Raw genomic sequence first — 14,197 nt, forward strand, 5'->3', positions numbered from 1 at the left:
AAATCAAGTTGCAGTTTTGGTGGCCTGACGCCTGCTTTGCTTTGGGCTTTGTCGAGGCATGTCGCATGTGGGGGTGTTTCAGCAGATATGAGTTGCAGGAAAACCCTTCATGTACGGTGATACCTTGTCTTACAAACGTAATTGGTTCCCAGAGAGAGTGTGTAAGGCGAAAAGTGTGTATCTCAAAAATTAATTTCCCATAGGAAACCATTAAAATGAGAATAATCCGTTCCCAGGTCCCCATTCTACTTTCTAATTTTCTAAGCCTTAAAACTACACAAAATATCCATTATTGTATGTATAATAGATGTGCTATAGTATTATAATTAAAGAAAAAAACTATGATAAAGTCGTTTTATTTACCTTTGTGATGGTCGTTGATGGCTTGATGGAATGGAGTGGCCGGTTTCATCAGCATTAAACACTTGATGAGGAACGTAACCTTCTTCTTTCACCATCTTGAGGAATGATCCCTTGTAGGTGCTTTCTCTGTGATGATTGTATCTAGTTCCTCATCAATTGTGTTCTGTTTAGCTGGGTTGATAGCTTTTTTGCATCTAGTGTACAGATGGCTTGCGCGGGTTGTTTGTAGAGCCTGATTGATGGGATATTTTAACCTTGCAATCTACACTCTACCTTTGAACTATCAAAGTTGAAACTCCCACTGTCGTGTGCCTCTCTCTAATGTTTAAACCACACCCCCTCACTGCTGCGTTCTTGACCAATCAAGTGGGTTTAACCGAAGACTGGGGGTGGGGAATAGAGGACAAAAACAGGCGGCTGCCATTTTGTTGTTAGAAGAACTGGCTCATTTGCGAACGACACATCATTCATTGAGGCAGCTCCGTCTCCGAAAAAAAGTTTGTATGCCAAGGTAAAATTTTCATAAATGTAACGTTCGTAAAGCGAAAAGTTCGTAAGCCAAGGGGTTCGTAAACCGAGGTATTACTGTGTAAGGCACACCATATTATATATAAGGTGCTACAGTAGAGGCTGTGGTTACACACTATTTCTTCAATGGGGGGGAAATTGAGTCGTGGCTGCTGCCAGTATTTGCGAGACAGTTTGTGGCTCAATATTATTTCACATATAAGGCGCACACTCGGTCGGCTTTTGAAGAAAATCAAGGCTACTGGGTGCGGCTTATCCACCGGAAAATACAGTAAATGGACAGGCGCACACAAGCACAAGGAAAACCACTTATCAAAAAAATGGATGATAATAATGTTTTTTATTCTGGCAGTGTTGTTTTCAGTGTTTTGGATATGACTGACCGTCAGCGGTCAATTTCAAATGCCAGTGACTGAAAGTGCTTTTCTGCCTGGGTGTGAATGGGAATCCATACGTGGAAACCACTATTCTTGGGAGTGAATGTTTGTCTCCATTCTTTCAGGTGACGAACTGCTGAAGCTGAGCGAGGAAGACGAGCAAGGCTGGTGTAAAGGACAACTGAGCAGCGGCCAAGTGGGCCTGTATCCTGCCAACTATGTCCAACTGGGTTCTTCGTGATGACACGCCTGCGCAGTTCACAATGGCTGATGGTACTACAACACTCAAGATACCAGGACCAATCACGAAACAATCAGTGCTGTCATGGCGGCACATTTGGACAAATGCGGATTGATGCGTAAAACTCGTCACTGAGTTGTTGTTTGGTTCTTTTTTTTTTCCTTTATTTTTCTGTTGAGCACAAAACATAGAAAGAGATTTGAAACAGGGTTGGTTCCAAACTTTGATGCTGAGATTTACATATTCTTGCGAGTTATCATTTATACAGGTGCATTTCATGAAATAAGAAATCCCTCATCTCGAGGGAGCAGCCACCTCACGTTTCTAGATCAAGTCAATGGAACGCTACGCATGGTACATGCGAATGTCACAACATTGCACAAAGCTAGCCAGGTTCAAACTTAGCGAACATGTGGCTACATATGAGTGGCATCCCATGAGAAAATGGCACAATGTACTTTACAATCATCATTTTACAACACAAGAATCTGTTGAAATATTGTAACCAGAAAGTTATATTTAAAAGTATATATGTTTCAAACCAAAAGAGTATTTTAGGTGAAGTTTGAGTTAAGCTAAAGATTGCTTCATTTTGGTTTTTCTTCCCTCCTGTCTGAGAGATCACATCACCTGCTGACTGACCCGTGTTGTGCTCATGACCTGCCGTTATCTCAGCACAGGATGTGCAAATGTGTATTTGTTCCCAGCAGCAGTTGATGGAGGATATATGTGAATTTAGTCAATCTGCCACCCTCCGTTCCCTTCTTGAGCTTGAATTTAAAGGACAACCGACGTCTCCAGACAAGTTGTGTCCATAATTTGTAAAATGTCCTCAAATGACGTCTACTGAGCGTATTTTACAAAGATTCCACCGCATATAGCTATATTTTACGTTTTAAGACTCGCGCTGAATATTCCGGAAGTCTTGTTTTTGAGGCGGTGACGAGTCCGTACGTGACGTCACTGAAGGAACGCCCCTGACCGAAAAAAAAGGACACATTGTAGCAGTCATTCCATCACGTCAATGTGTTTTGTCGTGCTTGTTTGGTCTGAAAATGTCATGTTGCACCAAAAAGAGCCAGAAGAGGGCGACCAAGCTCCATATAAGGAATTTATCAGCCTGTGGAAACGGGCTGATTAATTCCTCACAGGAGCTCAGTCGCCATTTTCTGCCTCTTTTTTGGTGATCCATTTCCCCCCAATGTTGCCTCAAAATGGCACGGAATAAATTCTTTAAGTTTGCAAACATGTTTGCTTTCCTCTTCAGAACTATTTGAATCATATTCATAACTGGATGTGTAACAAGAAAGCGTATTCTCCGAATCTGAAGCCATTGTTTTGATTCTCCAGCAAGACGTCTTGGCGTGATGTCATGAAATGGGGGCGGGACCTTCTGAAAATGCCCAATTCGCAGCTCAATTTTTTTGCAGATTTTGGACACTTTAAGTGATTTTTATAGGTGTTTTGCATTTGAATAAAAATATCATACTGCGTGTTTTGGGTATTTTAGATGCTATAAAACGTTTTTCTGATGTCAGTTTGGAAACAAAAAAGTGACGTCGGTTGTCCTTTAAATGAATCTATGGCACAATGTATATTGTGAGACTGCATTCACTTGACCTGTTGTGTATTATAGCTTCGGATAACTGCTTTGTTTCTCCTTTATGGTTCCCTTGACTTTATTTCTGCTGGGGGATTTCATTTAATCTCTGCTGATTTTAAGTGTCAAGCATTGGTGTGGTTTAAATTTCCGTGCAACAACATGACACACGCTTCTTGAATGCTTCCATTCGAAACTCTGGGTTTAGGCTTGTTGCAAGTTTGACATTTGTCCTAATTTCATTGTATTCAATTAATGACTAACCTTTCTAACATCATTGGAACGCGTCTGCACCCATTTCAGAGTCCTTTCTTCCCTCACTGTGTATTGTGTACAGCACATCAAGTTGTAAAAACAACAATAAAGATCTTTCTACACTACATTTTCATTCGTGTTCATGTTACATTTTGTACATACGTACCTACATGGGTGTACCTCAGTACATGTATTTTATTTTAAAAGCAATGTTCAAACCCAGAAAGAAAACACATTTTCAACTGACACCCCACACACAATCAAAATGATGCCTGTGTTTAAAAGGACAGACTGAAGCAAATTTCGGGAAATGTGCAGACAATTTTATGAAATTGACTTCTTTGTACAGCAAAATGAAATTTCAACTGCTCCATGTTCACATTAGTTGCGATCTGAAAACAACATACACCTTGGATTTTTGCATTCAAACATTTTGTATACAGTATTTGTCCTGTTCTAACTTTTGCTTGGTAGACAATCGCGCAGAGATCAAAATAATATTGAAAATGGAAATAAGCGCGTGACGTGAGTTCTTCGCTTTGTTTGTGTTCATCTTCAATTTCAAGTTGAGGCTGAAATTTGTACTGGATGTTGTTTTTTTAAAAAAGCTTTCAAAGCTGATTGTAAGGGCGTTAACCCCTTTCTCCAGAAGCAAAGTTGCGAACCGGGGAACATATGACAAGATGTCTAATTACATAATGAAACGTTTAAGTCTTTGCGACATCAGGTCTGGCAAAGCAAGTGTAAAGCAACATTTCTAAAACACTTCCACTGCTCAATATAACGGCAATACACGAACCATGTCATACACAATACATTCCATCGTAACAACTGCAAAAATAAAATAAAATAAAATGAAAATTGCTGACAGAGAATCCTTGATTATTGTGCCACTTGATTTTCCTGATTCAATATTACACGTTGCTGACCGAAGACGGAGCAATATGTGCAGATGTTTACTTCTCGTTGCTGAAGGGGACATTGACGCATTGAACGACGCGTCGTAAAACGTGAAACGGTCAGCCAATGACGCCTCTTTAATGTCGACGCGCAAAATTTGACTACCTTGGTCATCCCGTTGGTCAAAACTAATAATTTCTTGTGAATATAATTCCAGAAACACCCGTCCGAAAAAAATGCGATTTGTGAAAGTATGGAAATTCATTCTCTTCAAGTTTACCTTCACTCAGGTGCCGGTAATCAAAGATCGTCACTCGTGTTTCTCAGCAAGGTGGACACGTGAAAAATTGGCTCGATAATTGGAGCCTGCGTTGCCGATTGAGCATTTATTCGCTATTTTACACTGCACCGAATTAAGAACCTACCCTGCAAATAAATGTTCAACACCCTCAAATGCTTCAGTGATGCCTTGAGACACGAGTGAGTTTTTGAAGATAGGAGCTGTCAAACTAAACATAAAACAAAACAAAACAAAAAAAGTGTCATTTAAACGACCACATAACTTTTGCTGGAAATCTGCTGCCTCAATGCTGTCTGTAAGAAACGCCATAGACAGATGAACAAACACCACCAATTACAAGACTAACAGGCGTGTGTTCCTTCTCCTCTGCAAAGCACAGTAAAAACTGCAGTTTACTAAATATACTGACATCACACATCAGTAAGAGCAACGCGATGTCCATTCAATGGAAGCAAAAAGTATGATGAAGTACGGATTCTTGGCCTTTCCATTCAATTCAGCGTGCAAAGATGATTCGCAATATTGATGTTTTGAGTTATGAGTGTGGTCGTGGCACAAACAAACCTTGTATCTCAAGAACTAACACAAATAATAGATTATTGAATAAATGCTCCAATGGTTTTATTGAAAGTACTACAATCAGCTTGTGAATAAAAACTCGAGCTGGATATCGACATAAATGCTGAAACAGCTTTCCATGAATGGTAAGGTCATGTTCGGCCTAATCGTAATGAGGCATGATTCAATAATTTACATTTTTTTACCTCATCAGGGAATAATTGTTACAAATTTGGTGCGTGCGTGTTTATTATTATTATATAATTCACTTGTAGAAAAATAAGAATTGTGTCATTAAATTTTCTATAAAGCAATGCTGACAGATGTGTGATGAGTGATGGGATTTGACGGCATGAAACTATGTGGAAACGAGTCTCAACACTCTTAAACAATTTTGGCTTCCACTCCAGTGATCAGATATTAGATACAGTCGACATGAAATACAGCAAAGCACTATCTGCAGTGTTCTGTGTAGACCTTGTACGGCATTGTTTGGCTTCACAAATGCAAATCTCATTGGAAACAATCCTTAATAAAAAAAGGCATGAAAATAAAAACTAATATGAATTGGCATGATCACGATGAGGCAGTTTGATCTTTGTGAGTGTGAGCCTCATGTGGCGAGGCAAAGCAGATTCTGTACAATTCATCGAAAATTGGTTCAAAGCGACATCAAAACGTCTCCAAGTTTGTCTCGCCGTCTAAAGCCGCTGTTTGACGTCTCTTCAAAGGAAATGAGGCGTTGCATGCTCCAGTGTTCTTTAAACATGACCAAAAACTCAGCGGTCCTCAGTCACGCCACAAGCAGTGCTTCTTTTTCTTCCTTTCTTTATCTCTCTTTTTTAAATTCTAGTTAATCTTATGTCCAACTGAAAAAGACATCCTCAAGAAAACATTGCTGCGGGGGGTCGCCGGGGGGGGTAGCTTTGATATGGTTAGAAATTCTCTGTTGGGCAATATTACAGCGAGGAGGACCACACGTGGAGCACTGGTATTGGCACTGGGCGTGTTGGTTGGTGGCAAACTGAGGTGAAAACAAAGGGGTGAAGCAGGTGACAGAGTTATCTGGCTTCTACCGGTCCTTCAGTTCCCTCGTCACGCGTTTGGTGATTCGACCGCACAGCAGCCCCAACAGGAAGAGGACACAAAGGCTCAGCGCGATCATGAGCAGGATGTAGTTTTTGGACGGAGAGGTCATCACCTGCACCGCCAGATCTGATAAGCCCTCTGCTGGTGCCACCTACAGGATGCATAAAACCAGATTCATGTCTGCCTGTTGATCAGTTGGGCTTTATTTTATTTGAATTCTTCACCAACAGTCTTGGTGAACAGTCTATCATGCTAAATACTAATAATAATAGCAAATATGATTTTACTTATTGGAATGCAAATTACAGGTACAGTGATACCTCATCTTACAAACTTAATTGGTTCCCAGAAAGTGTGTGTAAGGCGAAAAGTGTGTCTTCCAAACATTAATTTCCCATAGGAAACCATTAAAAATGAGAATAATCTGTTTCCAGGTCCCCATAAAACATAATTTTCTACTAAATAAGCCTTAAAGGACAACCAACGCCTCCGGAGAATTTGTGTCCATAATTTGTAAAATCGCTTCAAATGACTTCTACTGAGCGTATTTTACAAAGATTCCACCGCATAAAGCTATATTTTATGTTTTAAGACTCACGCTGAATATTCAGGAAGTCTTGTTTTTGAGTTGGTGACGATTCCTGACGTCACGTCACGGAAGGAACACCCCTGACCGAGAAAGGACACACAATGCATGGCAAGACGTCCTGGCGTGATGTCACGAACAAGGGGGCGGGACTTTCTGAAACTGGCCACTTCCGGTTTCAATTTTTTGCAGTTCCAGCACACTTTAAGTCATTTTTATTGGTGTTTTGCATTTGACTAAAAATAACAGCCTACGTGTTTTGGGTATTTTAGATGCTATAAAACGTTTTTCTGATGTCAGGAAACAAAAAAATTGTGTCGGTTGTCCTTTAAAACTACACAAACTATCTTATTTTGAGTATAATAAATGTGCTATTGTATTGTAATTAAAGAAATAATCTGGACTGTATAATAAAGTTGTTTTATTTACCTTTGTGATGGTCATTGATGTAGTTGCCTCTTGAAGTTGCCGTGCTTTCTCGGCGATAATACCCTCACACACTGCCCACTGCTAGCTGCTTTTCGTTAATCCAAATCAACAGAAGTTTTTCAACCTCTTCTATTGCCTGAGACCGTTGCTTAGACAACACAGAAACACCCATAGCCACACGTAGCAATGGTCGACTTCGCATACTGGTACTGGGACGCTACATCAGACAAACGTTTATCGATGATCTCCTTCTTCTGGTCGACCGTAATTTTGTTTTGTGTCCTCTATGGCTGAACACTAGCCTGTGGTGGGCTCTTTTTCAGTCCCAAAAAAAGCAAAACTATCCACTCGATAGCAAACCAGTGGTTTAATACGTCTGTGTAAGCTCTCAGTCAAACAGGAGTTTGGTTTCTGCAGCCGTCATCTTGAAGGTGTCGAACCCTATATATACAGTAAAGTCTCGTTATATCGATATTCAAGGGAGTCCGAAAAAATATCGATATAACCGGGACTATCGATATATCCGATATCGATATAACGAGACTTTACTGTGTGTGTATATATATATATATATATATATATATATATATATATATATATCCCTAATGTCCAGACATGGCGGCGACGGACACTGCTATGAAGTGTCCCTACTCTCAGGTTGGGGGGAGCAGAGGACCACAGCGAACTGACGCTGATGAACTGTTCGGCTGAAGAAACCTTCTCATCGATGGACCACTCCTGTATGACTGAGAGCTTACACAGACGTATTCTCGAGAACTGAATGTTCATAAAGCGAAAAGTTTGTTAGCTAAAGCATTCGTAAACTGAGGTATCACTGTGCTTTTTTTCCTTCTTGCATCCATGTTCTCGTTCTCAGTTGCAACTAATCTTATTGGACTTACCTTCCTGCCCCCCCTATAAAATAAGATTGAATCAAAGCAAAAATGGCTCCTAGTGTATAGGAGTCAAACTCACGGCCGGGGAGGCGGGAGAAATCTGGACCCCCACCTCATTTTTTGGTGGCCCCCGAAAGCAAATTAAACATGACAACTTGTACAATGATTGGTCAAATCTGTAGAAAAAAAATCAACTTCTTGTAGGGAAGCGGTCACTACAATCTGTGACAAAAAATAGTCTGTCCCCCTTGTTCTAGTGGTTACCTTTGCCGCGTAGCTCCACATATCGATGCGATCCTGAAGTCTTTTCTTACACTCGGGCTGCAGGCGAACTCGCTTGTCCTGAAGTGCTTCCATCAGACATGACATCTCTGTATGGTGAGAAGAAAAAGAACACCACAGACCGTTGTCCTGTCACTTTGTCCAAATTTTAAAACAAAAAAAGGCACTGTAATGATTGTGTGAGTACACCCACGTCTTCCTCTTCCGGGCGTGATAGCAGCACAGTGATGTTTGAGGTCCAAGGCGCAGGCCGTGTGGAGGACCGGGTCCACAAAGATGTCTGCTTTGCTCTCTTTGAGCATGTTCAAAACCTCCTGCACACAAGAAAGCAAAGGAGAAGAATTCAATGTACAACGATCTTGACCTTAACTTATTCGCTGCCATTCCCAAATTTATTTGGGAATTGAAAAGTGTAACGTGGAGTGCCATTCCCGAATTTGTTCGGGTTTTGTTTGTTCTTGCGGGCGGTGCCAATAAAGCACTGGTTAGACCTCTGGCAATGTTTTACCCTTCCACGAGGGCGCAGCATTTGCCTTTTGTCCATATTGATGAGAAGGTTTCTTCAGCCGTCATCTGTACATTTGTACAGAGGACGGCTGAAGAAACCTTCTCATCGATGGACCACTCCTGTACGACTGAGAGCTTACACAGACGTTTTGTCCATATTACCGCTTTGTTACAGCTTCAGCTGTTGTAAAAGCACTAGAAAAATCTATACATATGTATTGTATTGCACTTTGTACAGCCACCCCCTTTTCAAGGTCAGAGAACTCCAGACCTATATAATTTAGGATTAAAAGGACAACCGACGTAATTTTTTTGTTTTTTAACTGACATCAGAAAAACGTTTTATAGCATCTTAAATACCCAAAACACGCAGCATGATATTTTTAGTCAAATGCAAAAAAAACCCAATAAAAATGACTTAAAGTGTCCAAAATCTGCAAAAAATTGAGCTGTGAATTGGGCATTTTCAGAAAGTCCCGCCCCCAGTTCGTGACATCACGCCAAGACGTCTTGCATTGCTAGTGAATCAAAACAATGGCTTCAGATTCGGAGAATATGCTTTCTTGTTACACATCCAGTTATGAATATGATTCAAATAGTTCTGAAGAGGAAAGCATACATGTTTGCAATCGTTTAAATAATTTATTTGTGCCATTTTGAGGCAACATTGGGGGGAAATCTCTCACCCAAAAAAAGAGGCACAAAATGGAGACCTCCTGTGGCCACCTCCGTTTGCAAAGGCTGATAAATTCCTTATATGGCGCTTGGACGCCCGCTACTGGCCGTCTGGCGGCTTTTGGGTGCAACACGAGGTCCCCAGACCAAACAAGTACAGCACAATACATTGACGTGATGGAAGGACCGCTACAATGCGTCTCTTTTACGATCAGGGGCGGTCCTTTAGTGATGTCACGTACGGACTCGTCACCAACTCAAAAACAAGACTTCCTGAATATTCAGCGTGAGTCTTAAAACGTAAAATATAGCTATATGCGGTGGAATCTTTGTAAAATACGCTCAGTAGAAGTCATTTTAAGCCATTTTACAAATTATGGACACAACTTGTCCTTTAACTCTTTTTTTCTGATGAAAAAAGAGGGTCTAAGGTTTCTAACGCTGTATTGAATGTTTATGTCATCCTAAAATTCAATATTCTGTGGGTCCTGCAATTTGAGTGACAATGACAAAAACCCTGGCACGAGAGTGGACATATTTTTGCACGTCTGGCTGTGAAAGAGTTCATAGTAGCGTTGAGCTGTTTCTAATGAGCATTGTTTCAAAACTCAAGTGAGATGGGGCCATCAAGTATTCAAATATCTTTGAAACTTTTTCTTCAGGGAAATATTCAGCACCTTTTTACAGGCCTCCTGTTTGATCTTGAGCAGGTTGACTTTGAGACACTCCTCAACCTGACCGGTCTGCTCCTGAGCAGCGGCCTCCTCCGCACACAGCCGGGAGATCTTTGGGAGCAAGCGCAATCGCAAAATAAGGGAACCTCGGGGAGGAAAAAGTCCAGCTTTTGAATGACGGGCGTACCTCATCAGAGCAGTGCATCTGCAGCTGCGGGTCCAGTCTGTAATCCAGCGCCGACTCCTGGAGAATAACTCGGATCTGGTCTTCACAGTCTGAAGACAATCTCTAAACCAAAGCGGCACATAACAGGCGACATGAGAGGAAAGTCTGGATTTGTCTTGCATTGGGATGGAGGAAGTCCATTTATTGGACTGACCTGGTCGGCATATTTGAGCTTGAGGCAGGCGATCACTTGACCCTCCAGCTCGCTGTCCTCGCTTGCCTTATTCAGGATGGATTGGCAGAATTTAGGAATGTCAGCTCGGCACGCTTTCCTTAACACCGGGTTCAACCTGTAGTCTGGACGAGGGTATGAATTCAGATTTTGGTCGGCTTCTTCAAGAGCTGCATGGGCGAGTCGGCCCAGGCCCATTTGTGTGTGTGTGTGTGTGTGTGTGTGTGTGTGTGTGTGTGTGTGTGTGTGTGTGTGTGTGTGTGTGTGTATCTACCTGTGTTCTGTGTGATCTGTCTCTTGGTGATCATCTGTTTACACTTTGGATCCATCAGCTCACTGTTCTTGTTCTGCTTCAAACACTGCAGAACATTTCTGGCGTCGGCTTCTGTGCAGAATCTCTTTAGAAGAGAGTTTGTGATAGTCAGTGGTGGAAAGTATAATGTGGATTCTGTTTTTTTCACATACAAGGACCTGATATGAGTCAATTTTTTTCTGTAGATTTTTTTTAAATCTTGCCATTTCAAATTATTAAAACAAATTGTGTGTTTATTTACCATCAAATCTTTATTTTTCCGTTTACAATAATGGTGACGTGGGTTGTGTCTATATATATATACAGTAAAGTCTCGTTATATCGATATCGGATATATCGATAGTCCCGGTTACATCGATACTATTTCTATGCACGCACGGAGAAAATTACATGCAAACAGGGTCGGATATATCGATAGTCCCGGTTATATCGATATTTTTTCGGACTCCCTTGAATATCGATATAACGAGAGTTTACTGTATATATATATATATATATATATATATATATATATATATATATAAACACAGTAATGTCTCGTTATATCGATATCGGTTATATCGATAGTACTGCTTATTACGAGACTATTTCTATGAACTCAAGGAGAAAATTACATGCCCGCAGGATCGGATATATCCATAGTCCGGTTATATCGATATTTTTTCCGACTCCCGAGAATATCGATATAACGAGACTTTACTATATATATATACAGTAAAGTCTCGTTATATCGATATCGGATATATCGATAGTCCCGGTTATATCGATACTATTTCTATGCACGCACTGAGAAAATTACATGCAAACAGGGTTGGATATATCGATAGTCCCGGTTATATTGATATTTTTTCGGACTCCCTTGAATATCGATATAACGAGACTTTACTGTATATATATATATATACATATGTATGTATGTGTGTGAATATCAATATAACGAGACTTTACTATATATATATATATATATATATATATATATATATATATATATATATATATATATATATACACTTTACTGCGGTGGCATATTTCATAAATACATTTTTGGAGCCCTGCAACTTTTTGCAAGACGCCCTAATATGCAACATGTGCGTGTGTGGAAAAAAAGGATGCTCTTTAGAATTAATCTAATCAAATCTTCAAGGCCACCCCAGATGGTGGTCATGGAAATTCAAAAGAGAAGCTATATTCCCCCCCCACCTCCTACCGTGTAATGCTTTTGCGGCATGCTATGGGTCATTGTCCATCTGCGCGGTAAAGCAACATCGAATGAGCGCTGAAGCTTTTGGCTGAATATGAGCAAATCATATTTGTGCAAAACCTTGCTCCTACAGCTTCTGTCAGCAGTCACCTTCTCAACAGATACAAGGGAAGCAGTTCAATCGGTGCTCATCTGCTCACGGAACAGCTGAGCAGCCAATTGTTTTATTACCGTTGTACTTGTGGTCCCTTCAAAAGGGAAGTCGAGTATCCAAACTATTGTCATTGCTACAGCGTCCATTTTATTTGATGTTTATACCCTCAAATCAAAGCGCAAAGTCTACAGTTAAAGCACAACTTGTTTGTTCCCATTCAAATTTATTGTGGTGAGACAAAAAAAAGACAATTGTCCATTTCCACATGCCAATATGTACAGACCTCTGTCTATGTCTTCTGTTCACCCTCACCTTGATCATCTGCTTGCAGACTCTCATAAGCTGATAGTCTAACTCCGGGTCGGTCATCTCGGCCTCCTGCAGCTTGAAGATCCGCTGGTGGCAGCGCTGGCTCAGCTGCTTCTTCTGCTCCTTCAGACACTCAATCATCTGAATAGGTGAAGAGTGAATGTAATGTAACGCAATATTATGAGAGAGAAATGACATAGAAGTATTCCAGACTGTGTGATTACATAGTCCTGGTAAAAACCGGAGGTTGTAGAAATATATATATATATATATATATCTACCATGGTGTCAAACTCCGGTTCTCGAGATCTGTAGACCTACATGTTTTCCAAGTCTCCCTGTTGCAATACACCTGTTGCAACACAGCCTCAGGTGCGTTGTAACAGGGAGACTTGGAAAACATGTAGGACTGCGGCCCTCGAGGGCACCCCTGATATATACAGTATATATAAGTTCAGCACGCATCCAGGTAAAAAAAATCTGTTCATATGTCGACTTTTTGAGTCAGTGAGATACACGCACTAAGTTGAATGACCCTTGAGCATACTCGTATCAAACAAATTCAAAGTCATGAAGAAGAAAGTGTAGGACGAGATATGGTATTTACTTCTTCCTACTTGCTTTGAACATGTACATTGTTGCTGAATGATGACTATTTTTTTTTCTTAAGTTTTCATTTATTTTCAATTTTACTTCCCTTTTCCTGACACATTTCTATTTTCTGTTTCTATGTTTAATAAACAAAGAAACATGTGAATTTACTGTTGATCTATCATAACTTTCCTCATCTTACCTGAGCATTTCCAAACGCCACGTTGGGACACAGACGACTGATGTCGGATTTACAAGGATCATACAGCTCCGGTTCCAACCTGATGTCCTCTGACTAGAAGGAAAATTATTATTTTTAGCTGAAATGTGTATTTGCTTCGAAAAGCAGAAATTATGCTTTGACAGTCCAAGGCAAACATATTGACCATTTCTAGCTCCTCCACACGCAGCTGTTTGCGGCATTTCAGGGAGACCCGCTGCTCTTTGGCCTCCTGCAACGTGTCATTCCTCACAGTGGTGCTGAGGCAGATGACCACGTCCACTCTGAACGCCAGAGAGAGAATAAATGCAATTACATTAAACAAAGCCAATCTTTTCTGATCCCCACATGGGTATTTCCAGAAAGGTTATGAGCAGACACTTAAAGTGATACAATGTTAGTCCAGAAAACACGAGACAGAAAATAAGTCTGAAATGAAATAACAAAACTGTTATGAGATTGTACTTACTTCTTTTTGATGTTCGGACATAAGCGAAGCACATCGTCTTTGCAAGCCATCTTGAACTTGTAAGAGAAGCGGAAATCCTTCATCTGAATCTTGACAAGAAAACAATCAAACGGTGACTTTGGGGAACAATGGTAACTTTCTCATTGTGCTAAATTACAGTTCTTTATTGTGGGGCGCTTTTCACACGTTCAGTTTGAATTCATGGTGTGATCAATTTTCAGGTCGGAAATTGTCAAAAAGGTTTTGGCCAACATGGTGAAGAACTCCCTCTTATTGGAAAA

At 40.6% G+C, this 14,197-nt stretch overlaps 2 protein-coding genes across 4 annotated transcripts in view; one reads left to right on the top strand and one right to left on the bottom strand.

Annotated features, from left to right (window-relative positions):
- pacsin3 (protein kinase C and casein kinase substrate in neurons 3) overlaps positions 1-4,154 on the top strand; it is a 32,909-nt gene extending 28,755 nt beyond the window's left edge. For both annotated transcript variants that reach the window (XM_088991946.1, XM_088991945.1), the window contains one exon: positions 1,394-4,154. In XM_088991946.1, coding sequence (XP_088848072.1) covers positions 1,394-1,509 — 116 coding nt within the window. In that variant the 3' untranslated portion in view covers positions 1,510-4,154. The remainder of the gene's footprint in view (positions 1-1,393) is intronic.
- A 1,903-nt stretch (positions 4,155-6,057) lies between these two features.
- Positions 6,058-14,197, bottom strand: part of LOC148900309 (Golgi apparatus protein 1-like) — a 29,508-nt gene continuing 21,368 nt past the window's right edge. For both annotated transcript variants that reach the window (XM_088991944.1, XM_088991943.1), the window contains 11 exons: positions 13,917-14,005; positions 13,614-13,731; positions 13,430-13,522; positions 12,640-12,777; positions 10,934-11,057; positions 10,642-10,784; positions 10,449-10,550; positions 10,265-10,372; positions 8,599-8,719; positions 8,388-8,494; positions 6,058-6,363 (listed from right to left, as the gene is read on the bottom strand). In XM_088991944.1, coding sequence (XP_088848070.1) covers positions 6,196-6,363; positions 8,388-8,494; positions 8,599-8,719; positions 10,265-10,372; positions 10,449-10,550; positions 10,642-10,784; positions 10,934-11,057; positions 12,640-12,777; positions 13,430-13,522; positions 13,614-13,731; positions 13,917-14,005 — 1,311 coding nt within the window. In that variant the 3' untranslated portion in view covers positions 6,058-6,195. The remainder of the gene's footprint in view (positions 6,364-8,387; positions 8,495-8,598; positions 8,720-10,264; positions 10,373-10,448; positions 10,551-10,641; positions 10,785-10,933; positions 11,058-12,639; positions 12,778-13,429; positions 13,523-13,613; positions 13,732-13,916; positions 14,006-14,197) is intronic.

Source organism: Hippocampus bargibanti, linkage group LG03 (assembly GCF_051943395.1).
Source record: "Hippocampus bargibanti isolate YZ-2025 linkage group LG03, ASM5194339v1, whole genome shotgun sequence".
Classification (NCBI taxonomy): domain Eukaryota; kingdom Metazoa; phylum Chordata; class Actinopteri; order Syngnathiformes; family Syngnathidae; genus Hippocampus; species Hippocampus bargibanti.